Source organism: Morchella sextelata, assembly GCF_020137385.1.
Source record: "Morchella sextelata strain SCLS chromosome Unknown scls_26, whole genome shotgun sequence".
Classification (NCBI taxonomy): domain Eukaryota; kingdom Fungi; phylum Ascomycota; class Pezizomycetes; order Pezizales; family Morchellaceae; genus Morchella; species Morchella sextelata.
Window position 1 is genome coordinate 927,078 of NW_025408641.1, and position 26,065 is coordinate 953,142.

At 49.1% G+C, this 26,065-nt stretch overlaps 5 protein-coding genes across 5 annotated transcripts; 2 read left to right on the plus strand and 3 right to left on the minus strand.

Moving 5' to 3' along the window:
- Window positions 1-1,483: 1,483 nt before the first annotated feature.
- On the plus strand, window positions 1,484-3,409 carry H6S33_008515 (uncharacterized protein; the record flags this gene model as incomplete). Its single annotated transcript, XM_044839871.1, has 3 exons — window positions 1,484-1,833; window positions 1,951-3,016; window positions 3,101-3,409. 3 exons carry the CDS (start codon window positions 1,484-1,486, stop codon window positions 3,407-3,409), a joined length of 1,725 nt encoding a protein of 574 aa, XP_044688060.1.
- An 888-nt stretch (window positions 3,410-4,297) lies between these two features.
- On the minus strand, window positions 4,298-4,786 carry H6S33_008516 (uncharacterized protein; the record flags this gene model as incomplete). The annotated part of the gene is made up of 1 exon (XM_044839872.1): window positions 4,298-4,786. The coding sequence occupies one exon, from the start codon at window positions 4,784-4,786 to the stop codon at window positions 4,298-4,300; it is 489 nt and encodes a 162-aa protein (XP_044688061.1).
- Window positions 4,787-5,531: 745 nt separating this feature from the next.
- Window positions 5,532-6,653, plus strand: H6S33_008517 (uncharacterized protein; the record flags this gene model as incomplete). Its single annotated transcript, XM_044839873.1, has 6 exons — window positions 5,532-5,578; window positions 5,636-5,669; window positions 5,738-5,823; window positions 5,897-6,171; window positions 6,244-6,343; window positions 6,407-6,653. The coding sequence occupies 6 exons, from the start codon at window positions 5,532-5,534 to the stop codon at window positions 6,651-6,653; spliced, it is 789 nt and encodes a 262-aa protein (XP_044688062.1).
- A 4,453-nt stretch (window positions 6,654-11,106) lies between these two features.
- On the minus strand, window positions 11,107-14,849 carry H6S33_008518 (uncharacterized protein; the record flags this gene model as incomplete). The annotated part of the gene is made up of 3 exons (XM_044839874.1): window positions 11,107-11,198; window positions 11,250-14,684; window positions 14,756-14,849. The coding sequence occupies 3 exons, from the start codon at window positions 14,847-14,849 to the stop codon at window positions 11,107-11,109; spliced, it is 3,621 nt and encodes a 1,206-aa protein (XP_044688063.1).
- A 433-nt stretch (window positions 14,850-15,282) lies between these two features.
- On the minus strand, window positions 15,283-16,749 carry H6S33_008519 (uncharacterized protein; the record flags this gene model as incomplete). Its single annotated transcript, XM_044839876.1, has 9 exons — window positions 15,283-15,297; window positions 15,354-15,400; window positions 15,490-15,541; window positions 15,624-15,702; window positions 15,828-15,851; window positions 15,913-15,974; window positions 16,107-16,164; window positions 16,216-16,244; window positions 16,720-16,749. 9 exons carry the CDS (start codon window positions 16,747-16,749, stop codon window positions 15,283-15,285), a joined length of 396 nt encoding a protein of 131 aa, XP_044688064.1.
- Window positions 16,750-26,065: the final 9,316 nt, after the last annotated feature.

Below are 26,065 nucleotides of genomic sequence, written 5' to 3' on the forward strand. Positions count from 1 at the left end.
TCCGTCGAACCACCCACACCACCACTATCCCCGAACAGGGGGGGTTTGGGGGGGGGGGGGGGGGGAGGGGAGGGGTTGGAGGTGAGAGGGGCTAGAGTAAGTGCGTTCACTCTTGGGAAGCTTGTTTGCTCTTTCACGTGTTTGGTGGGTTCTACCCGGTCTCAGGGATTGTAAGGTAGGGTAGAGTAGAGTGGAGTAGAGTGCAACTGTACTCGGTGGAAGAGAGCGGAAGAGAGCGGAATGCTGACGATTCGGTAGTTGGTACTCATTCACTGGGAGATCTATGTATGTGCTCTTAATATCCATCCAGACGGGTTCTCTGCTGCGCTGTAGAGGTGAGTGAATGAGTGAGTGAGAGTAAGAAAGAGTAAGGGCTGTCTATCTGTCGGTCGGGAATACGGGCCCCGAAAAAGTCGACAGGGTACTAGGCTGGCTAGTAAAGTAGTTGGATTTGGAGCCTCGCTCACTCACTTTGCTCACTCGATCGCTCGTCTCGCTAGGAGACTTTTTTTTTCTTTCTTTTTCTTTTCTTCTTTCTCTCTTCCCTTCCTTTCCTTGCCTTTCCTACCTACATACCTAGTCGCTGGGTCCTGCTATTTCTATTTCTATTTTTATTTTTTGCGGTCGTGCGCGGACAAGAAAAGGTTGTCGATTGAACTTGAAGGGCAGGCGGTGACGACGACAGCAACAGGATTGACAGCGAGTGACGGTGGGTGGACTGCTGCTACCCGGACCGAAGTGAAGAAGGAGAGAGACACCGAGCGGGTGCGGGAACGGAAACGGAAGAAGCCGAGTTGAGTTGAGTTGTTGGGTGGCTGTGAGCGAGTGAGGAGGAAGCAGAGAGAAAGAAAGAAAGGCAGAGAGAAAGAAAGGCAGAGAGAAAGAGCTAGGGAGAGAGACTGTACTCTGTACTCTGTGGGGATTATACTCGTGCTTGTGAGAGTGCTAGTGTTGCTCTACATACTGCTACTCCACTCCACTGGAGGGTCCTTATCGGTGCCGAGTGACAGAACGAGACGGTCCAGCAATTAAGACAGACAGAGATACGTCCATACAGAGTTACTACTCTACACAATACAGACAATACAGACAATACATACAACACAAGACACACAGTACAACACAACAAAAGACACCACGAACCCTGCAGCAGCAGACAGAAACAATACACAAACACACGCACAGAGAGAGAGAACAGCGCCATGTACGAGATTCTCGATCCCACAATGCACAAGCCCCGGACGGGGGCCGATCCAGCGCGGATACAGCTCCCACTGGACATCATGAGCTCAATCATTTCTCACGTATGCCCACGCTCTACTCCCCACCTCTTTCCGCCTCACGCTGGGTCTGGTTAAGTTGGTTGCCTGCCAGTTACCACCTGTTGACTGCTCTGCCTGCTGCTGCTGCTGCTGCTGCTGCTGCTGCTACTGCGATGTTTGGTGTTGGGGGTTGACGCAACTGCGATAGCTCTGGAGCTGACATGTCTCTCCCCCCCCCACAGATCAAATCCCCCTCGGACCTAGCCAACGTCGCGCGCACCTCCCGCATCCACCACTTCCTCTCCGTCCCGCTCCTCTACCACACCGTGACCCTGCGACGGCCCAGCCGGCGGCCCAAAGCCGGCGGAAAGTACATGGCCCTCAGCGCGCTGATGAAGCCCGGAATTGCGGCCTGCGTAAAGGTGCTCAAGATCGTCGGCGACGAGGAGGAGCGCGACCGCGACGCCGAGGATGAGTGGTGGGAGCGCGCGCAGTGGAGCGACGAGGACACGGTGTGGGCGGTGGCTGTGGCTGGGGTGCTGGCTGGGTGTACGAGGTTGGAAACGTTCTGGTGGGTTTTATCTTTTTTTTTATATCGGATTCATCATTGACACCGGGACGGAAGAATGATAATGCGGTGATACGGTGGCCGAGTGCTGATCTGTGAATATGTGTGCTTGAGATATAGGTGGAAGCCGGACGACTATGTACACCCGTTACTATTCACAGCGCTGGTGCGCAACCCGACGCTGAAGGAGCTCAAGATATCCCATCCCGTCATTCCGCCATATCACCCCTCCACGAACGGCAAGACTGGTGCCGGCAAGTCGTTAGCCCACAAGGGCTTCTCGAACAACCCCTCGATACACCGGCCTCCCCTCACCTCCGTCCCGCCCTTCCGCACGCTACGTAGACTCTGCCTAACCAACCTTCCCAGCGTCTCCGCCTTCATCGACGACTACAGCCCCGCCATCTTCTTCTCCCCCACGCTCGAAAGCATCTCCCTCTCCTGGCGCGACCCCACCCCCCTCGGCCGCATGCTCTTCCTCCAGCGCATCCTGCAACAGAAAAAGCCCCCCACCGCCCGCGGCGTCGGCATCGGCGTCGGCACCGGCCGCCCTGGCGACCCCCAAACCGCGGGCAAACTCCGCCTCAAGGAGCTGGAGCTCCGAAACGTCGTCTTCGACTTCCCCATGGTTGGCGACATCAAGGAGTGGCTCGACATGGCCCAGCTGGAGAAGCTCAGCCTCCTCGACTGCGAGGTCATTGACGTCGCAAGCTGGCTGGAACTCATCGGTGCGGGCTCCCACGGCGCAATCATTGAGTCCGAGCAGCCGACAGGCTTCCTCAGCGGCGGAGGCGGCTTCACGGTGAACGCGGAGTCGCCTGGCGCGGCGTCGCCGGTGGTGAGTACGCCCGGGACGACGCCGGGGTCGACGGCCTCGGTGATTAGGGTCGTGCAGCTGAAGCTGAAGTCGTTGCGCATCAACTCGTGTGCGGCGCACTGGGCGCTGCTGCTGAACAGCTTTGATGGACTGGAGGAGCTGTATATCCTGGACCCGCCGGTGGTTGCGCACGACGAGGCGGAGAACGCGACGAGGTTCTTGGAGGCGATTGAGAGGCATCATGGGGCGACGCTGAAGAGGCTGAGGCTGTGCTCGAGGTGGAGCTATGAGAGGTTGGATGTGAGTAGGCTGTTTAGGTCCTGTGCGGGGCTGGAGGAACTGGCGATTTCGATGCTGCATAGTCAATGGGTACCCCCCCCCCCTCTTTTTCCTCTCCTCTCCCTCTCTCTCTCCCCCTTTGTGGCGGGCTAGCTAACACCGCCAATGATACAGAAAATACTGGACATCCTCATCGTCTTCCTCACGCGCCTGCGCTACATCCACATCCTCGCGGTGGCGCCGCTCACGCGCGAAGACGTGATGGCGGAGATGCGCCAGAACACGCCCATGATGGAGATTCGCCTGGCGCAGACGGACCTGCGCAATCTGGAGGTGTTTGCGTTTCATAACTTTGGGCACCGCGCGGATAGGGTGCCGGTGTGGGATGAGGCGCGGGGGAGGTGGGTGAGGAAGGGGAGGTTTGTGGAGCTGGAGGATGTGTGGGACTGGGCGGGCATATGGAGGGCGGAGAGGGTGGAGTAGAGGATAGAAGGGGTTTAGAGCTTTTTAGATTTCTTGGACTTTTTTTTTTGGAGCTTTGGGGCTTTTTGGGGGTGGGGGTGGGGGTTGGGGGAAGGGGGAAGGGGGTGGTGGACTGTGAAATTTAATTTAATCTCCGCTTGCTAGCTGGTTGGAGGCGTTCTTGGGTGGAATAATTTTACTTTGTTTTTTTCTTGATTTTCATTCTTTCCTGTCTTTGGAGTATCAATGGATAGATAGATCATGACCGTGCATTTATAATGTTGAGTTGAACTGCGTACTAGTACCCGGCTCCCTCAGATGTGATGAGGCAGGTGAGTTGAGGTGTGGTGTGGTGTGGTGTACATAGAAGTGGGTGGTGAATTGCGTCATGAAGTATCACTCGGCTGGTCGTCACATGCCAGCACCCGGATATGAGGTGGAAGTTGGGGGTACATTGTGGCGGTGAATGGTTAGATATGCGGTTAGTTATGGGTTGAATATGGGGGAGGGGCGTGGTTGGTGTTTGGGGGTGGTTTGGGGGGTTGTGTCGAACAAAGAATGCTCCAGGTCGGTATTCGCCAATTCCCTAGCTACATGTACATGTAGCTACATAGAGATAACAATGAATGGTATTTCGTGCTGGAGTGCCATAAACACATTGCAAACATGCAGTAGTAGGCGGTTTATGAGTTGTTTTTAAATAAGTAATTTTTACAATTTATATTCTGTCCCCCAAGTATCCCTTAGCCTGTCGACAAAATGCTGCGCACCCCAAGAAAAAGCAAATCCGGTGTGGCTTTACTAACAGATCCCGTTATCTCTCCTTATCAAATAACAGATCTCCGATACATACAAATTTAATTTTCTATATTATAGGGGGATAACACTCATCACTATATGTCCCCCTCCTCATCCCCCCCCCCCCCCCCCCATCTCTATCTCTTCGTCGTCGTCATCATCCTCCTCCTCCTCCTCCTCCTCCTCCTCCTCCACCGGCGGGGGCACATACTCCCCATCCCCCACCGCCCCCTCCTCGGGCTCCTCCCCCTCCCACACCCACCCCATGCGCCCATACCCCGGCCCGCTCAGGAACACCAGCAGCTCCCCCACCTCCCGCTCCCACAGGTGGATCGCGCGCAGGTGCTGCGAGCGCGCTTGTTTGTACTCTTGCTTGAGCGTGGACTTGAGGCGCTTGATTGCCGTTTTGTAAGCGGCGGCGGCGGCGGGGTGGGTGGAGGAGAAGGGTTGGGTGGGGGGTTTGATGGTGGAGAGGGTGAGGAGGCGCTGCCGGTGGGTGAGGCGGGCGCGGCGCAGGGTGTGCCGCGCGTGCGCGATTTGGCGTTGGCGCGTGTGGAGGGAGTGGAATTGGCTGGTGCGGCCGCGGGCGAGGGATTCCATGGTTGATGTGTTTGGGGTTGGGGTTTTGGGAGGAAGCGGGAGCGAGAGGGAGGGGGGGATCTGTTTATGTATAGGGAAGAAGGTGTTTGTTTAGGGACAAAGAAGTGGATCTTGTAGGTGGGTGTTTCGGGGGAATACTTCAGCTTCTTGGTGGGGTGTGATGAGAGAGAGTTCCAGATACGGGTGTTGATAAACTTTGAAATATGGCGTTGTATCTTCATGGATTATCACTCGGGCGGTTTATCGGTGGTGATGCTTGGCATCATTGATACTGACGATAACAAGAGACAGAGAAAGCCCGTGCTCACAGACATTATAGTGCTAGTGCGCGACTAATTAAGTCGCGTATCTCCCAGTATCAGAGTGTTTTCACTTGAATCACTTCTTTTGCGGTCTGTTCTTATCGATATCTGTAGATCTTGTGTCTTGTCTTTGACCCCCGACAATCATAAGAGTACAACTTTAAGCAGATTGTTATATCTACATGTATGTATAGCACGTGCAGTCGGAATTCCTCAAAGCTCAGCACCCTCAACCACTCACTCGAATATTCCTCAGCCGCAGTCCTAGCTTCCTCCTCCACGACCAGTGCTAGCGTTGCGGCTCAACACCGCCAAGACATTACCCTGCCCGTGTCCCCTTTCCCTTAGTTAGCAACACATCTCCAAAGCGAGCCACACCCCGAGTTTCCTCCACAGTTCCACAGTACGCACAGCTCAACCACCAGCAACCACCAGCAACCACCATGGCTTCAGTACAGGAGCAAACGATCCTTCGGGATCCCCAGCTATTGTAGGCACTAATGTTTCTCCTAAGCGTCTGATGCCATGCTGACAGATTACTATGTAGCTATTGGATCTTGTTCCCCATCACGATTGTCATGGTACGTGTACAGACAGCTTCTCCAGAGGTTACTGCTATCTACTTCAATTGGACTAACATGACATCTAGGTCCTCACTGGTGTACTCCGTCACTATGCGACAGTCCTGATGCAGTCCGCGCCCCAAAAACAAGATATCCGGGCGATTCGCGAGCAGTAAGCCACGCAGCCCTCCCCAGCCCTCCCCAGCCCTCACCAAACCTACATGGTACTAACCTTAACTCCCCAGGCGCAACCTCCTCCACGGCGTCGCACTACGCACCAATCTCAACCAGCTCTCGCTGTCCTCCTTCACGGCGCGTAAGAACTACCTAGTGGCGGCCTACAACCGCGGCGAGTTCCTCAAGGACCCGGAGAACAAGGGAAAGCCGCCGGCGAACCCAATGACGGATCCGGCGGGGATGGACCAGATGATGAATATGCTCAAGGGCAACATGGCGATGATGGTGCCGCAGACGCTGATTATGGGCTGGATTAATGCGTTTTTCAGCGGTTTTGTGATCAGTAAGTTTGCCGTGTGACGTGGTGGTGGTGGTTGTGGTGGGAGCAGTGCTGATTGGGTTGGGTGGGTGCTAGTGAAATTGCCGTTCCCGTTGACTATTCGCTTCAAGAGCATGCTCCAGTCGGGTGTCATGACGAGGGATATGGACGTTCGATGGGTGTCGTCTCTCTCCTGGTAAGCTCCACGTGCTCATCTCATTTCATCCATTCGCACTAATTAACTAAACCTCTCCTCTAGGTACTTCCTTAATCTCTTTGGTCTCCGCCCCGTCTTCAGCTTCATCCTCGGAAACGACAACGCCGCAGACCAGATGGCCGCTCAGATGGGCGGCATGAACCCTGCCGCCGGCGCAGGCATGTTTGCGCCTGGCCAGGACCCGCACAAGATGTTCCTCGCCGAGGCGGAGAACCTTGAAGTCGTGGGTGGACAGCATGAGTGGGTGCTCGATGGCGTGATTGAGAGGCTTCTGGCGGCGCATAACTAGAAATAGACTATTTGTAATAGCGGGTGGTTGGGGACACGTTGTAGAGTGGGAAAATGTAGTATGCTTTATCAAGAAGGAGTTTTTGTTAGGACCGTGATGACAGGGACGAGTAGAAAAATTATTTATACATCTGTTTTTGTTGGCTTTCTTGTGTAGCTTGCGTGGCGTGGATAGTAAGGAACTCTCAGAAAGGAAGATCTAGACTATGGATTTGGTTTCTAGATGGGAGAGTTGTGATGTAGATTTAGCACCTTCCCTAGAGTATATCTGGTCTCTGTTGGTCTTATTCAGTAACAACGTGTATATGTCACGATTGCGTACTCAAAGCCTCCCTAAACGCGGGTCGGGCCATCGATAACAAGGTCCTATTCGCCCGATGAGGAAGAGGAAAGATGAGGAAGAGGGGAAGATGGTAGATGAGGGAGCCCTAGCTTGATCTCTAGCACACGTTATATACCTAGCAATACAGCCTAGGGGCTAGGACATGATCTCTTCGATATGGTTATCCCCTTGATTGGCGGTCAGGCCAGATTGCAACCATTAGCCTAGCTAGCTTGACTAGACATGGAAGACATGGCGCGGAAAACTATGCATATATATATGTAGTTTATCACGGGGTGGGAGGTTAATTGTGATGAGATGTGCCTTTTTATATCATACCCTGCTTATAGAAGAGGCACGTTAATTAATAACCTGATCGGCCTGCACTAGCTAGCTAGCTGGTCGGCGAAAAAATCTATTAAATTCACCGCTAACCTTGGCGCGTGACGTCGGTGTGTAATATTCTCAATCGTGTACATGTAGCTGTAAGGCTAGCCCGCTCTGGAGGCTAGCTGGATTGGGATCGAGTGATACTTCATGTCTATGTAATTTTCCAGCTACATACTACATTTGGGGGGGGGGGGGGGGGGGGGTAATCCGCCTCTGGATTTGATTCCGGTGGGCGGTAAGATATGACAGTGATCATGACCGGTAAATACAGCACAGGTGCTAGCTACATAGCTCGTGAGGACTTTTCTAGCTATTCAATTGGAGCTTGTGAAGACAAATAAAGGCTAGAAACTCTGGCAGTCTTTCCTTTTATTACATCATCTCTCTCTCTCTCGTCATCCGATGCAATGGCTTGGTCTGCAGCTTGTTCTAGCCATTGGAACACACAGCGCCTTACAGTACTCGGGCTTACTGGTCAACGATTTATTTCCCACTTTTTTTGTTTTCCGGGCTCAGTTTCGTCCCACTGGATGTCATGTGGGTTGGGAATTAATTAACTTACACTGTAAGTCCAGGCGGCCGTGTCCCAAATGCTTACTGGAAACGATGATAGGAGGTAGTCTGGATGGTATTGTGTGGGTGACAAAAGTTCTCGTGATTTTTGTGCCAGGGTGGGTCATGACACGAGTATAACTCCACGGTCACAAAAGATATAAAGGATATAGTTATGTGATTAGAGAGCTTAAGATTGATCGAACATACCTCCTAGGTATGAATTCCGATTACCAACTTTGTGGATTAGTCTTTTGAGTAATTTCTGCTGATTGCTATGCGAAAATCACGAGAACTTCTGTCACCCCACAATACTTATGTGGTATGTATGTGTACAGTTGGATAGATCGTTCTGGGTGAGAAATCCTGCTATGCATCATGCTAGAATTGGAAAGTGAGTGATATCCTATGGTCCGTCCTACGTCCATCTTTTCCTTTTTCGCTGATTCAAGACCTAACCCTTGATCTTACAGATAAAGATTTTATATAAAGTTTGTTCGTCAGCTGCAGGACTAGACACTCTTATGCATATATGGACGGGATATATACCCTTATTTATCGCCGAAAGAAGTCACCGGTACAGTTAGGATATCCTTATGGGCGTGGCATATATCCCTCTAGCTAGCTAGATTGTATTGTATACCCTACGTACGTGCATACTAGCCACCGGTACCTCCTTGTATGTGGGATACAAACACCGTTTAATTTCCAGCGGATTAAACCTTTGCGGGTACGCAGACAAGCCAACTCAACTCGTCAAGGGCATCCCAGTACTTGAGTTTACCCTAGTACGTACATACATGCCGTTATCGCTCCCGTCCAATAGTCTAACTGAACCTCTGCCACTGATCTCGAGTACTGATGATATCTACTCTACTACTTACTTGTACCACCGTGCACCGCCAATAGCAATAGCAACACTTACTATACATACAAACCTGCACCTATCTAGCTGCGTACCACCTCAATATCCCCTCCTATCTCGCTCTCTCTCTAAACATGATCTCGATAACTCCACACCAGTCTAGCTCTATCTCTCTGCCCATCATCGAGGTCCCTAGATCCATCTATCTACCGCACCGACCGGGTCACGGGCAAAAAAAAAAAAAAAAATATACAAAAGGTATTTTCCCGGTTTAGGCTACCTACCTTACCTATCTTGCCTACCTTGCCTCCCCTTTCCCTTCCCGCAGTTACATAGAGTAGCAACATGTACGTATGCACATCATTGTAGGTACATTTTTGTGGGGCGGAGGGCCCCCCCGGGGGGGGGGGGGGGGAGGGAGCTCCTCAACTCTACTCTGCTCGACTCTGCTTGAACTGAAACAAGCCGCCTGGATAGACTAGCCTAGCTGGCTCGACATATCTGATCACTCGCTCGGCCAGCCGGAGCGGAGGAGTGGAGGAGCAGAAATTCTTTTTCACCGATTCAATGACCCTGGTTTTGCAAAAATGCTCTCCCACTCTTGGAGCCAAAGTGCAGAGAAAAAAAAAAAAAAGAGTGACAGCAGGTGGCGTAATTTGCCCTTCCGCAAACAATTGTATTAAAACAGCACTCAACCGCCCCCCCCCCCCCCCCCCCAATCCACGGCAGCGGTAGCCCCCCGGCGGCTTTCAAAGGTTTCCAAATTTCCCGATTCTCGGCACATTTATTCATCACCGGGGGCACACGTTGCCGGCATAGCACCTACCCTCCTTCCATCATCACCGTAAATCCAAGACAGGGTTTTTTTCTTTTCTTTTGGCGTTCCTTCACTTTCTTTGGCCTTTTTTTTTTTCACTTTTGCTTTTTTGATTCGGATTCCGGATTTGAATTGATTTTTTAGGGTACATGATTGGTAAAGACTTTCAGGAACACATGAGGACATGAGGGTATCGGTAGCAGTAGTGGGGTGGGGAGGGGGGGTTGTAACATGATGGGGAAGGGGAGGGGGAAGAAAGGTATCATCGTCGACCATATTTAGAAGAAGAAGAAAACCTAGCTAGCCAGTCCATACAGAGGTAGCCTATATTTGTATATAAAAATCAATCGGGGGAGGGGGAGGAGGTAGGGTAGGTAGAGTAGGTAGAGTAGGTAGGTAAGTGAAGCTGCCTTTTTGTTTGGCCGATAATGAACCGCGAAGGAAAAAAAAAGAGGAAAAAAACATGGAAACATTGGTCTTTCCAGTTAAAAAAAATTTGAACAGAGAAGAAAGCCCATCTCGCCCTGAAACATGCAAAAAGCCGAGGAAAGAGAAAAAAAAAAAAAAACCAGCACACCACCCAAACAAAGGAAGTTACCCAAGGAAAATAGAATCTCGAAAAGTAGTTCATATCATTCGTTAAAGAAAAAAAAAAAGGTGTCGCATATTTCCTCGTATCCTCCTCTTCAGTCATCATCACCACTTATTTCTTTTTCTTTTTTTCGTTCATCCGAGCCCCGCGATCATCCGACATTAACATCGACATCATCGCAGGTGAAGAAAATAAAGAAAAAAAACATACAAGGTAATAAGGAAATAGAAGGAGGAAACACCGAGATTAAGGAAACATGCGACACCTTACAAAACAAAACAAGTCCTCTACATACTCAAACCGCTGATCAGTATCCACAAAGAAATGCCATGAGAAACCGAAAAGGATGAAATAAAAAGAAACCGAGAACAAGTCGATATTTAGAAAAACAGAAAAATACACAATACAAGGGGACCGGGGGGGAGAAGAATAGGGTGAAACAAAAAAAAATAACACCCCATTCACCGAGAATCTCCACCGCCCACCCCCATACATTGAATATCAAACATAAAAACTTGAGAGACGGTTTATCTGCCCGAAAGAAAAACGAAAAAAAAAATTATGCACACATCCATACAAACAATCGTGTACATCATCAGCTATCATTCTCAATCATGAAGAAAAAACGGCACTTTCGTACAAAATCAAACAACACCAAGCCCCAGATAATGAAGAAGGAAATTATATGAGAAATAGGTGGAAAAAAATATGCCCCAAACCAAAATATATGAAAACCCAAGCCACCCATAGACATGAGAAAAAAATAAAATTCCCAGACATATGAAAAAGGTACCATATTTACGGTGAACAAAAGAAAATGAAACGAAGGGAAACGGAAGATTGCGACTCCTCCAAAACCCCGTGATCTATAGATTGAAATCATGAGAATAGCGAGGAAAATTCTGGCGAGATGAGCCTAGTGTTGCATATGATGAGCGAGCATTGTATTGTTTCGGACTTCCATATGCTCTGCTTGCGAGCGGAGAGCTTGCGCCATGAGGCGTGTAGCTAATTGATGTTAGAAATTAAATCTTAGATCGGCTGAGGAAGGATACGTACCAGGCCACACAACCACCTTATCCAGAAGATACGCACTAACTCTCAACACCTTGGGACCCAAACCAATGTCTGCGTTGATGATCCCGCTCCCGTTGGCGGTAGCATAAGCATCCATAGCCATCTTCGCTTGCGCGTTTCTCAGCATTTCCATAACCTTTCCGAGTAGCTTACGGTCCTCAGCTTCGAGAATCATTAGCCCCTCAATTCCTCCTAATTCGAACTTATCGCCGCAGCCAAGGGTTCCAACAAATGGTGCAACGCGTTCCTGGACAGTGGCAATCCACTCAGCAAGGACTTGCGCACAATCAAATGTGCAAAGTGCAGACTGAATGGGGAGTTCGCGGCAGGCGGTAGTAGAAGAAGATGAAGTTGAGGCGCCAAGGGTATCCGACATCGCTAGTGAGTCCGCGGCGTAGAAAGCAGCTTTTCTAAGATGTTTCTCACGTTTCGAACAAGCTCCATTGGGACTAACGGACATGCCATTGTTTGTGAACGATGTTCCAGGCTCCATCTTGATTGGCCGAAGACTCGGAGAGGGTGAAGTAGAGGCAGGAGAGGAAGCGGGCGACATCGCACCAGAAAACGATGCATCAGACTGCGCTGAGGTTGAGGATGCACTGGAAGATGTAATCTGGCCATTGTCCCATCCGCGAGCAATCTCCTCTGCCATGGCGTCGTAATCCCTTGCCCAAAAGAACTCCTTTGCTCTTCCCAGATCTACAAAGAGACGAATGTACGCAAGATCGAGGAGAGGAATGCAGTCGGCTGATAGAGGGCCCATTGAGTATGGATTTGGACGCTCGATGCTGTGGTGCGGGCTACTGTACCACGCTGCTTGCCATGCTTTCAGGGCAGGCTCAATGTGCGCGTGCATCGCTTCTGCTTCAGCCGAAGTCCAGTGACGGGCGTGGTGCCTTTGGCGTGTCTCCCAAATGTATACATGAAGAGCACATATGAGGACCAGACACCCAAATGTACTGGGAATGATCCCAGAAGGCGGGTAGGGGGGGATTCCTCCTTGCTGGCCGTTGGTGAAGTTCTGGAATTTACCCGGGGGGCCGTATTGCTGTTGGCCTGTGGACAAAAGTCCATTAAGCGCATTCGCGAAACTAACCGAGCTCTTGGAGGCAGCAACGAGGCCGCCTCTTTGCTGCCATTCAGCAGCATCGTGCGAAGACCACAACTCCTCGTTGCAAGGCAAGTCGAGGCGGATCTCGTTGTTCATAAGTGTCGGGGACAAGTTGTGTGCAGCAACAAGCAAGCTAGAGAGAAAGTGCACCGCATACAGGGTCCTCTTCCTTTCCTCGGCCATGATCCAGCTCGTCCATTCAACATTTTCATCAGCCTCCATTTTGATCCCAAGTCCTCCCCATCCGTCACTGCCCACACTTCCATCAAATGACCCCAGATCCAAATCCCCCATTTGAATATCGCCATCTTCTTGCTTAACAGAATTCATGGCAGGAATAGCTGTCGGGCGCGTCAAACCTGCGGACCTTGCCAAAGAAACCAATGCCCCGCAGTGGGTAACAGCAATTTCACAAGCTGCTCTGTCACCGCATTGCAACCCATAGATAACGTTAAGAAGCATTGCCTGAACAAGCCAAACGGGGGTATTGCTGCTCGAGTCACCTCCATTTGAGCCCGACCCATGCATCCCACTAATTGCAGCACTGACATCGGCCTTTCGTCGGTCCTCCAGGAACAATTGAATGCTGCGTTTCGCTGCTTCAAAGAGCTCACGTGCAATTATCGGCTCGAATTCGTAAAGGGCTCCGATTGCGGCTATGGACAAAACGAGACACCCACCGCCACCAGTCATACCACCGTTGCGTTGCCCACCCTTGTAGCTGCTTGTAAAGGTAGAAGAATTGAAATTCAAGGTAGGGATGTGCAGGAATGGTAAGTGCGGGTGGAAGTACTTGATATAGGCGGAAACATAACGCTGAAGCTCCTTGGTGCTGGGTAAACTGGCCGCAGACGCTTGCTTTACCGATGCGGTGAATCCAGCGGTTACTGGGGACGATTGTGCAGATGTGGAGTACCTACGTTGTTGTTGGTTACGAGAATTCTGATAATTTTGTTGGTTTGCTTGGGTGTTGAATCCCGGCTGCTGCGTCAAGGTGGTCAACAATGCCGCACGGGTAGCTTCGGTAACGGATTCAGCTGCAAGCGAGATTAGGGATGATCCACAAGAGCTCATCGAATTCGGGCCAGCTGGCGGGGCTTCTTGGTTCGGAAACTGATTGTAATGAGAAGAGAAGCCAGCTGCCATCCCTGATGGGGAGATGGAAAGCGGATCTGGAGTAGAATAATAGTTTTCGTTAGAGATCTGTTGGGCTAGCAAGCTTTTTGGAGAAACGGTACCAGGCGGTGGGGTATCATTGAAATTCGGAGTCGTAAAATCAGTCGATGGGGAATAGTTCATCGAGCTGCCCGTAGAGTTCATTCCAATTGCGCCAGACCCCCACACAGCGTCGTTGAGCATCAACTCGCTTATCCCACTCGCGGAAGTGGTGCTAAAAGCGCTCGGAGATGACTGATCAACGGGTTCGTTCAGAAGACTACCCCCACCCAAAACATTCATCCATTCGTAATCATCCTCGTCGTCAATAGAATAATAGGACGATGAATTTATGCTAGGGAAATCGGACCCGAAGGGCGAAGTTGGAGTTCCGATAGGCTGCTGAAGAGGAGACATATTGAAGTGCAGGGCTGCTGGGTTAACAGTTTGGTGGCTGAAAAATAGTCCTTCAAGGTCGAATTCAGAGGGCAGGATTGTGGCAGAACGGGGCATCATTCCACCCAAGTCCAATGAGTTGATTGAAGTATCGATCTTGGGGATCGCGTGCCTAGGTCCCTCATGAGCCCAGGCACCCCATGTCCGGGGATTCATCTTTGGAAAGACATACCTGGTTTCCTCATGATTGTGGGAACCAAAACCGATACCTCCCATATTGGCCTGAGCGGCTACACCATTTCTTCCGCGGTTAACATTCGCGTTTGCAGCGGCAATCATTCCCAAAGTCGAAGAATCCACATGAGCAATGGTATTCGCCCTTGGCCTAGCTCTCATTGTTGATGCACCGCCATCACCAGCACTGGCCGGAACAGTTGCTGTGGAGATTGAATTCTTTCGAACCCTACCAGTTGTGGACGCAACAGAACTAGTGCTCTCTCTTCGACCACCAGCTCTTGGGCGACTGCTGGGAGTTGTTGTCATGTGTAGCTTCTGTTGGTGGCGGAGAAGAAGGTCTCTACGAGCGAAGCATCGGGTGCATTCCGGGCATTCGAATGGCTTCTCCTTTGTGTGAGAACGCTCATGACGCTTCAGATGTTCCAAACGGGCAAACGAGCGTGTGCAAGTCGCACACACGTGCGGTCTGGGCTTATCAGTCTTTGGTGGAGGTGGAAGAGGCTGCTGTGATTTAGAGGCTGAAACAACTTGTGAGTACTTTATCGCTAAGGCTTCTACATTGGATGGGACCAAGCGAATTATGGCATACCATTCCCGTTATTCACTCCGTTGGGATAAGAGGAAGACATTGTGGGAGATGTTGAACTGACTGGCGGTTGCAGAGCGACGTTTTCTCCTGCCATACTACGACAGATGACTCTATGTGAGGAAGTCGGGCAAGGCTGTGATAGCGAGCCAGACTTGAAGAGGTGAATCTGGTCAGGATGATTTTGGCACTACAAAGGTATTTGAATAAGATGAACCCACAGTTCACAGAGTATACAATTGAAGCACCCGTCTATACCAAGCTCTAGGCTTAGAAGATGAAGAATGGATGGGTAAGGTGATCAAGGTCGACCGTGAGTGTGATAAATCAAGAGTATCTCAGCTGGGACAGGGCTCCTTTTGATTCTGCTCGCTGGCGGAAGATGAGACGTACGAAGAAGAGGAAGCTGTAGCACTTTCGGTAATAACGCGGCCAGGTTGAAAATTTTGAAAGTTGAGATGCTGCAAAAAGTAGTGGTCTTCGTGTCGTTCAACGGGTCTGACAGGACTATGCTCGAAACACTAGGATCTTTACTGGACAGTTATCTATCAAGTTAGCGATCATGCAGGAGTAGAAAATCGTGAGTGGTTCGTATACCTACACCAAAACTGTCGGCTGAGAACAGTAAAAAAAAATATGTTACTGCCACTTCACAATCGTGAAAAGAATCCGGGAATCAGTCCAGACGATTTCATACACCAAGGCTACTGCCACAACGAGTCGATCAGAACACTCACAAGGTGGCTGGCGGCTTCTTCTTAAGAAAGGATAGTGATGGTCACTGCAGGACTATACAAGAGAGGAAGTCAATCTACAGAAGATCGTACAGGTAGACGAGATAGATCCTTGAAAGGCAAAAGGAGAGAAATGCTTTCAGGATCAACTCCCGATGGCCGGGCAGGAGGACGTCTAGAAGTAGTTTTTGCGTCACCCGGTGTTTGTCGATCTGTCTTCGTTTGAAGTTTCGCTATTCTGTAACTTTGGGTCGTAAGAGGATATAGTGTGTGTGTGTGTGGGGGGGGGGGGGGTTGTCTGATAGATATTTGTGTATTATCCCGACCCTTTCTTCTCTTACTCGCCGAATCCGAGAGAAGTAGAACTGAAAGCGACGAGGCGAATTGAGATAACTACAGTCGCCTAGTCTCTTGGATGAAACTCACCGAACAGCAGTAACAACGGAACGTTTGAAAGGCGAAGCGTGGTTGTTTACCGCTGCTGTCTGCTACTTCAACCTTGGCCGGGGGGGTAGACAGGTCAGGAAGAAGGAAAAATAAGAGATATAACGGAAGGGTTAGAAGGATTATGAGGAAATGCGTGGTTGGATGCTGCGTTGGAGGGGGAGGTGACTCGAGACTGAGCCAGTGTCAGAGTCCGTGGTTCGTTCAGATGTGTGTGACTGAATGAGTGGCTGACTACGACTATGAGCACGACTGGTCACTGTCTAACGGACCGATAAAACTGACTTGGATGTATATAAGAACCAACCGGAAGTCTACCTGGGATACCTGGATGTGTCCTGGCTGTACCGGCACAGAGAGCTCAATCCAGAGCGTGCAAAAGGCAGCTGGTGGGAGGGCGAGGGCTGTAGTAAGTACAGTACATGTAGTTTATGTAGAACACCTACTAGCTGTAGCAGGTAGGTATTCACACGTTTACTTCTTCTTTCTTTGATGTTCCACGATCTCGTACTCTACAGTCAATTGATTTGATTTATTGAACCGTGGTATGTGCGGTACTGTGTGTACCTCCCCTTCCCTTCCCTTCTTATTCGGGTTCTGCAACCAGCGCCCCTTCCGGCGTGGACCTCACGTTTTATCTTATTCTTATTTCATTTGACATGATGTCTGCAAATCTTCTTCCTTTCTGTTCCGCTGGGATTCGTTCCTGATATTATTACACACACCCGCCCAGGGCAAGGGAAGGAGCCAACATCCTCGCCCCTTCAGCCTGACTATCGTTTTCCAGACCAGAACCGACCGTCCCGCTCTGTCACCCATGAACTGTGTGAGCTCTGTGGGTGTGTACTATGTACCTGGCTATTGATCAAGGCGTTGCGAGTGTTTTATTTTTTTTTCCTGATTGTATATGTATTTTTATATCATCGCAACAATTCCCCCCACTATCCTGCTTTCGGATCGCGCAGGGCATGATTGTCAACATCGAAAGAGGGAAGAGAAGAGAAGAGAAAAATAAAAAAAAGCTACTCCTAGGCAACCTGCTACCAGTTAGTTCACACCGGGATAACACCAACGACCCGAGGGAAAACAGCCACCTCGCCTCGCTTTCTCTCGGCGGCACGGCTAGGAAACCTCGAGTCTCGCTCGTGTACGTCACGGTATCGTGGACTGTGGTTCGTTGACGTTCAATTGACTTGCATGCAGCAGAGAAATGTGGGTCGCAGTGTGTCAGTGCCCCCAGCTAACTCTCCACTGAACCGTGTGTGAGTGTGGGCAAAAGAAAGAAAAAAAAGAAAGAAAGAAAAAAAAAGGATGTGCAAATCCAAAACCAAAAGCTGGGGAAGGAGGACTGTCTGTGAATAATGATATTAAAGCAGCATGGTATACTTACCTCACAGGGATCCGGATAGCAAGTATGTGATAGGGTGATAGTGACCAGCAATCACATTGACGGAGCTTGGATGGTACATTCACACACATGCTAAGACGGAGGACAAGGCAAGAAGGCAGTGTAGAGGTACAAGAAGGGCCTGGCAAAGCTCTTTAGACCTATCTCATTTCGAAACCCCAGTCCGCGTCAATTGTGAGTGAAAGAGCAGGCTACCGGGACAACCAGCATTTCCTTAAGCAAGATATTTCATCGGATAATCATTCGGCCTGCATACAACAGCTTTCTTGAGAAACTGCTGTTAACTCAGGTGCTTACCTCCCTGGAGTAAATACAGCCTTATACAGGAAGTGGAAGTACCTGCTCAGCTTTCGTATCGGCTTGAAATACCTTCGAGTCAAGTACTCGAGTACCTATTCACCCAGAATAGCAATGTTATCCCATGAAACTGGAGATCTTGAATCCCATCATGAATCAGTCGCCCCAATCATTTCTGCGGATTGGCTTAATACTTTCAATAATTAAGCGTCAAGGTGTTCCACTGTTGGCTAAAATTGGCATATTCCTCCTGCCACCTTCCTTCAACGTTTCGCCTTTTAATCCTTTAATTCCTTAACTGGCATCGTTATTAGGACCCGAAGCCCTGTACCACTGTTAATTAGTAGCAGGAAGCGTGTATGGATAGGCATCAAGCCAAACTGCAACCGTAAAGTGCACGCGGCGCTGGCGCCTACTTTTAGGGGACAGACATCAAAGCCCTGCCAAGTGATACGTTCATGAACCTCTCGAATGCATACTTTTACAGATCCAGTATGGTCGCGCAGGACGTTGCTTTTTCTCTGATTTTATATCATTTTCTACCAGCAGCTGTTGTCGCGTTTGGCTAACGATGGCGTATCATGTCTCATATGATGTTTTGCTCATCCAAAGAGCTTTAATTCATCCGATAATTTCAGTTAGGGCTCCCAAGTTATTTTTCTTGGAGAACCGTCATACCTAGGATAGCCACAGGATAGTGCAAAAACTCTATATAGGGTAGGCACGGATTTCTTCTGACTTTCGAGAGTGCAAAGGGAATGCAAACATATCAACCACAACAGAGCTTCGGCCGTTGAAGCTGTAGCGGGCTGTTCGTCCGAAATATCGTGCAGAGTGCGGGTCCCCCGGTGTTGAACGCCTAACACTTTCTACCACTCGTAGACTCTACATAGAGAGACCTAGGATCACAGAGCTGTTAGATTGATCTCTATTGATAGTGGCCCAGGTAGCATAGTACCTTCACACACACCTCAGCATCCGTCCCCAGTAACAGATCGATGGACATGTCAACCGAGCCGTCACTTTTTTAGCCCAGGCTCATATACTCACTCACAGCTGCTGTTTGGGTCATGTTCACACTCAAGTACTCGAATGTTTGAAACTCGGGATTCGTTCAAATGAGAGTAGGTACTTCCTGAATCGCCCGTAATCCTTCATTTTATCCTTTCAATCCTCATAATACCGGTAGAAAATACCACCTCGTATGCACCTGTATCTATTTCCGATACTTCTGCCCATCTCGTGTCTCTATAGACTACGTTTGCACTGTCCACCAGGAATATACAAGTCAAAGGTACCACATACCTATAACTTCACATGTGTGTACACATTAGACCCAAGTACAGCAGTATATCCAAATTACACTCCATCACGGAGGTGCCCACATGATATACATACCAGCTATACCACCAATATACAGGCCCCATCCATAACCTTAGATTTCTCCCGCTGCATCCATCTCTTGCCTCGATGAACTGGCAGGAGAGAAGTTCCAGAGACAGATTCGATTCACAAAAGAGTCGACATGGATGGTGATGGGATTGAAGGTAAGACAACTCTGTTTCCCTCTTCGATTGCCCGCATGACCCCAGATTTTCTTAAAACCATCCCAAATCATCGCCCAGAATGCTCATTGGGCCGGAAGATCGAAATGTGCGTCAGCAAGCCACACTACAGCTTGTGAGTGCTTTGACTTTTCATGTCGTTTCGTTCGCTTCACTGTCCATCCAGCCCGCCAGTGCAGTTGGCTGTGCGCACGTCTTGCCAGTGATGGACGATTAAAACAGCGAGCAATAATAAAAAAAAAAGTGTCCCCTGCTGCCATCAAGAAATAATTGCATGGAAACTATTGCGTGCTCCCCTCTACCCCTACTCTAGGTACAGGAAGCACTCTAACTCTAGTTAGCCCATCAAGAAAGAAAAAAGAGGACCCCGTCGACGCCGGCCCACGCCCGCCCCTTTGGCAATTACTTTTGTGGGTTGCAACTTGCTACACCAAGCAAAAGTATCGTGAACTTGTTTCAATTCCACCTATCTGGCCTACCATGAGCTGAGCTAGCTAGCCACCACTCCGCCCAAGCCAGTCCCTTTGAGAAGGGAAATCCGGCTCATGAGAATCCACCCTTCTACTCTACCTGTCACGTCTATCTGTACCCCCGTGCACCAACGTGTCAGGAAAAATAAAACATGATAAATATACATAAGAAAAATCAAAAACGAGATAGAGTAGAGATACGGTAGCCTTTCGGCATTCCATCCACCGGTGCACGTACCTACCGGTATCTGCCCTACCCTGGAACCAGAAACTCAATGCAATGGCCAGATATTCAGCACAAGCATACAGCTCCCTAGCTCTGCCTATCCCACGATAGAATACCTCTAATTCCCCCCCCCCCCCCCCCCAACCTACGGTCTACCTATCTCCCTACCTCTGTCCCTACATACTCGGGGCAGGCAATAAGAACCTGAAAATGCAAGCTGCAAGCAGGGGCTCAATTTGGTGTAGCTTTTCGCCAGCCGCGAATCAGAGGTCGTTACCATAAAAAGTCATTTTCAGGTTCTTCTTGCCTGCCCCGAGTACAACAACATACATACAGTACCCTTACTCTACCGTGCCCACTACCCGCAATGGCTCGACTTCTGAAATTCCGTCATCGATGATACAGACGCTTACTATTCCTGCACTTTAATTCACGAAGCACGGGGGCACATGATCATTGGAGGATTGTGTTACAACAGTCGTGCCTCGCGCGCCTAGGGTTGAAGCAGAGGTCGAAGGCATAAGGTTGGCCAGCTACATGAAATATTTATTTCCTAACTGAACAACCACCGGCTCTGAAAACACCTAACCTAGTTACATCCATCTCTTCATGATATTGGCATTACTGTTGTTGCTATTGTGATATCGTGGTATCCATCCTATGGTAGATATTTCATTTCTATCAATAAACCCCCAATTCCTTATTGCCGGACCAGGTGCTTCGCCCCCCAATACTCTAGCTACTGTAGAGATATACGAGGAAGCTATGCATGCCTTCATGATATAGTGCCTTAGCATAGCATACCGCCAGATATGATGTACGCACGTATGTAAGTACATACCGAGAGGAAGGATTCTGCGGGAAAGTTCACGATATCTGAAGTTAAGTGAGTTGCCATACGCACTGTACCTACAGCCAGTGCTGAACCGTTGAGTCCGTCATCAGAGTCAAGTCGTACTAAGCAGGAAGCCTGCCAGAAATCCTTGCGCAACCACACGAAACATTGATCATCAGCCCCACGGTCTTAAATCCCAATATTACCTATTATTCATGTCCCTTCTCTCATTCCCCCCCCCCCCCCCCGGGGGGCGTCCGTTCATCCTTCTTCCCTCTTCCCCCACGAACTCGACTCCCGCGCTCCCCTAGTCTCCCGGTAGCAAATGGGATGTCTCGCGCACGAATTGATGCTCGGGATCCCGCGGTGGGCATGGTTTGAAGTTTGAACGTGAGCTTCGTCTCGTCTCGTCGCATTAGTCAGACTTCCTTGCTCTTGCTCGGTCCAGGAAAGAATCAAAGCTCTGTTCTCTTCTTTGCTTTTTCTTATCCCATGTTATTAATTCTTCTTCTGTTCACCTACCTTCCTGTGGCGCGCGTTGCGCTTCCTACTCTATTCTACTTACATGACACCTTGACTTACGCCTGTCTTGTCTGTGGTCAGACTCTCGACAACTTCGGTGGTGGTCCAGCTTTATTGTAATTTAGGCTGGCAGGAGTGTCGAAGCACTGTCTTGATATGCATGGTTGCGCGGATGTAGAGTAGCGCCCCTAACATATCCCATAACGAAGGCTTTTATCTCTTTTTTTTTCTCAATTAAAAAAACGTGACTTATGAGCTCGCGGGCAGAGTAGTAATTATGATTGGCAAGCATCGTGACTTTTTTTTTTTGAATGATACCGCCGGCTACTGAAGCGGACCCCCAAACCTCTCATTGGCAGGCAGGTAGACCGAAGCTCCACAGTACCTACCGGCGCGGCCGGTATGATATAGGTGTTATTTATTTCAGGCGGTCTTTTACACAAATTCCGGTACCGCTCCCTATCTGTTCAGTATCTACTTCTGCTCTCTCGGCTTCACTCGCTTAATCCAGGATGCCCGCTGCTTTCTTTTCTTTTCTGTGTTCCTTGATTTTGATTGAACTCCCCCATGGTCCATCTGAACATAGTAGGTAAACAATTAACACCCACCAATACCACCACCACCACCACCGCCCCTGAGATCCCTAAAGGGCATTGTTTCCGCCGACTTGCCCTTGGCGGTGGATATTCGCTTGTGGTTTTGCCGGGCAAAAAGGAATTATATGTGTCGTGAGAAAAATAAAATAACTACCAGGCGGCGGCGGGCGAGCAGGAACAGGAGCCTCCATCCATCCAGATTCCAGGGTAGTGAAGCTGGGAGTGCTGCTCGCATGATTGTGATTGGGGTTTTATCCGAGAAGATGTACAGATGTACAGTACATACATGTACACATATAGATTTTCCTTATGCATCCGCCGTTGTCGAAGGGGAAAATAAAAATAATTGGTAGGAATGATAATAATAATAATAATAAACCAAACGTTTACATCTTGACCTTCCGGGAGAAATGATATTAAACAACCGCTGGTCATGGGCCATGCCGCTGACCTGAGGCAAATATACAACAACCACCAGGTTAAGTACGTATGTAGTTGTGTATAGCTGTATATACCATTCACGGGCAAAATTGTAGCAAAGAGACTTGAGCACATATCTGTTTCTATCCCGCCCATTGCCTACTACTTCCGGTCTCTCGCTCGGGAGGAGCCGCTCAAGCTTTCAAGATTGTGCCGGATGAACCTCTGGATCTTCCCGGCGGGCCAATACGGCGGCAACGTCGAAACGCCGGGTGTTTGAAAGGGTACTTAGAGTAGGTATCTAGCCTGGCGCGCCCGCACCTAGTAGCGGGTTGTTTGGTAAAGTGGCGATAGTTTGATAAGATGCAGCGTTGCAGCGTTGCATGTCCAGGTACAGGTAAGCAGGATGAATTGGGACGCACGGATACCTCGCGTTATGCCTAAAGGATAGATGGATACACAGATTTCTATATCTGGGTGGTAATGATCGAGTTTGCTGTACCCTTCCGTACTCAACCAGTCATGTATGTATGTACTCGTAAATTCATGACGTTTCCGGACACGACTGCTATTGCATACCATATAAAAAAGCGCCAAATCCACCTTTTTGTATGTCATGCAATATTGGTCGTGTCCGGAAACGCTATGAATAGACGAGTATGAATACTCCTTTCGGTATGCTGGAATGTAAATATATACGAGATATCAGACAACTCCGTATAAGTACTCTAGACGTAGGTAATACCTCCAGAGTAAGACCATAATCCACGTTTCCAGACGAGAAACAGGTATGTCTTGCATCAGGTAGGCAGGTAAGGAGTACTCTAGAGTAGCTTTGCGCGCGTGCTACCCTACCACGTTGTCTGTAGATCATTATTGACAATTCGAGAAACATATCAGAACGAGGACCGTGGAGACCCACCAAGCGAAATGACACGGCAAAATGACCCAGAACCACCAAAATTCTAATCATTGGCGGAATTTCCATTATTACAAGGCTGAGCGAGAGATACTATCACATCGATGCAGTGATATGGACCTAGCTCTAAGCTTCTAACAATGCCAGCCAGTAGAGTAGCAAGCCTTCTTGTGCCTTGGCGCTACTTTGGGGGCAAGACGCACGCCTTCAATTAGTTTTTGCTCGTCCCGTTCCCGTTCCCTTCTCGTAATTTGCAGAAGTCAAGTCGGTAGTTGTTATCCATGAGCTCCATGGAAACAAAAAAGAAGGCAGAAAAAAATTAAATCTCCACCACCATCTTCATCCAGGAGGCAAAAAAAGTATGCTGCCGGTGTAATTCCCAAAAGGCGCAAGCCGAATTCCTTTCTCGGTTGATCATAAAAAACTGTACCTCTAAGTACCCCGGCCAATGATTACACAGCTGAAGATCTCGGAAACCATCAGGCTGAATTACAACCAGACTGATATATCACCTTTTCCTTGTGCATATGTAAAATATGTACATGTATGTATATGTACTTTTCGAACCCGTCAGAACCGTGGAATCAAGACTCCAAATATACACATGGTAGAGACCTTTCTGCGTTTGGTCGCATTTTGTTTATGCTGCCTTTATCTTTCAAAAAAAAATGATGTTTGAAAAGGACCTTCAGGTCAGCTGGTGGCGTCCCGGGCAGCTTTGGCACAGAAAGAACGACGGAAGGAAACCCAGTGTGGCAGAACTGTACCCTGAGAAAAACGGTTTTCTTGCCGAGCCTTCATTTACCCATCTCGCTCGCCGGTGGTTGGCACTGGAAAAGCAGCAAGATCTTCCTTCTTCTGCCAAATCAGATGCATGAAGAGACGGCGGCATGTATGTAGCTAAACCTTGAGGTACGGAAAGGCTAGAAGCTCACATCACATCTTGCATTGGCCCCCCCAAGATACGGTGAGGAACAAAGGTAGATACATACCAACCGATTCTTGAGCTTCTTGAGCTTCTTGAGCTTCCTCCTCTTTCTGATCTTCTGCAACGGAGTTTAAGCAAATCTTGACCTGAATAATCGCCTTCTTGCGCGATTTTTGTTTCCAGCCCAATCTAATTGTTATTTGCAGGGGCGATTTTTTCGACTTTTCCCCAAAGTCAAAGACAATATAACCACATTCTTCCTTTTCCAACACGTATCTAGGTATTTTACCGGAAATAAAAACATATTTAGGAAAATGGAAGGAAGGATGAACCGCACCACATGCTCTACCACCGCCGCCGCGGGAGCCGCCCTGCGTCTTCTCTCTTCGCCAACCATGCCTATTGCAAACCTTTCGATGCGAGGATAGATGTGTGTGTGCTTTAGCGTGTGTAATTCGGCCCAACGATTTGATTTGATTTCATAAAAAAAAAGTCCGACAAGGCCGGTTGTCCTGTTTCTGTCTGTGTTCGTGTTCTGTGTCTGTTCGGTCTGTAACTCAATGACGTCGATATCGAACGAGAACAATGCCTGTGCACTGTGCACAGCGCGTACAGCACGATGCCGTCGTTCCTAGTTTATAAATTTTTGTACCCTTGGATTTCGGCTCCTTCACTTGGCTTCACTGAGTTCCTGTTTACTTAGCTACGGTACGTTCATGGTACTGCGTCTGGGTATTTCCTTGTTTACTTAATTCTGGCATTTCCGCTTATCGTATTAATCCATATATACTTCTTCTGGCGGTAGCTAGCGCGGCACCCTAGACTGTATCCACGTAACACTCTTTATCGATAGTCGATAGGATAGGGCTCGGCCCTGTTTACTATCGGACCCTGAGCCCCTCCATTGCCCCTCACCTGCCCCTCCTTTTTTACTATGGGAAGGTTATTTTTTTTAAAGAAAAAAAAATGTGTGTTGAGCCGCATATATAGAAATACTTCTTGGAGATGTTCCCCCTTTGGAATATGATTTCTTTTGTGATGGTAGGCCATTGGGATGGAGGGATGTGAGGGATAGCGTTATGTAGGGTCGGTAAGTAGCTGGATGGATCGTCGCGGGTGCGGATCTCTCTTTTGTCTGGGGGAGCTGCCTACTGATGCAATTCATTGAATTCGGGAGTTTAGCTTTTTTTTTCGTTAGAAAATTAATTTATTTTTTTCTCCGTTAATCCTCACAGGCACAGCAGAATATAACACATCGTGAAGGGAGGAGAAAGATCGATGGCTCACGGAGGTGGATGAGGAGGTAATAGTTAACTTATTATCGTTTTCATATTCTGTGACCGCCAACCATCACCAGCAGAGCTGTAGGAACACATCCAACACGCATCCAGACCATGCAGTGGATTGATTCTATGACGATGACGGTGATGATTATGATGGAGGTAGGTAAGGTGGATGGATGATCAAGGGACCACTTACTCTTTCCTCCTCCTCCTTCCTTCTCTGCTGCCGCCGTTGTAGCACAGATGGAAGCAGAGAAAAAAAAAAGGATCTCCTTCGCTTAGTGGTGATTGGGAAAAAGCAAAAGGGCCTGGCTCGTGATTTAGCGGGTTAGTTCTGAGGGAGGTGTCCCTACCTAGAGAGTTGCGCCGCCCTTATGGGTCGTGTGTCATGCTAGCAGCGAGTGACTGGACCTGGCTGGACAAGGTGGACACAGCATACGGACAGCTCTTTTCCGATGCATGCGCGGTCACCGTGCCAATTCGATTGCTACAACACCAGAGGAGGAAGCATCGTGAGATAACAAAACCCCGCAGACAATATTAAAAATATTACGGGGAATTAAGTTTGTGCAGCGGGAGAAATGACGATACATGGTGATTGAGGTAGATTTGTTCGAAGTGGATGGGGAGAAAAAAAAATCAAATAAACAATTCATGAATTTTGAT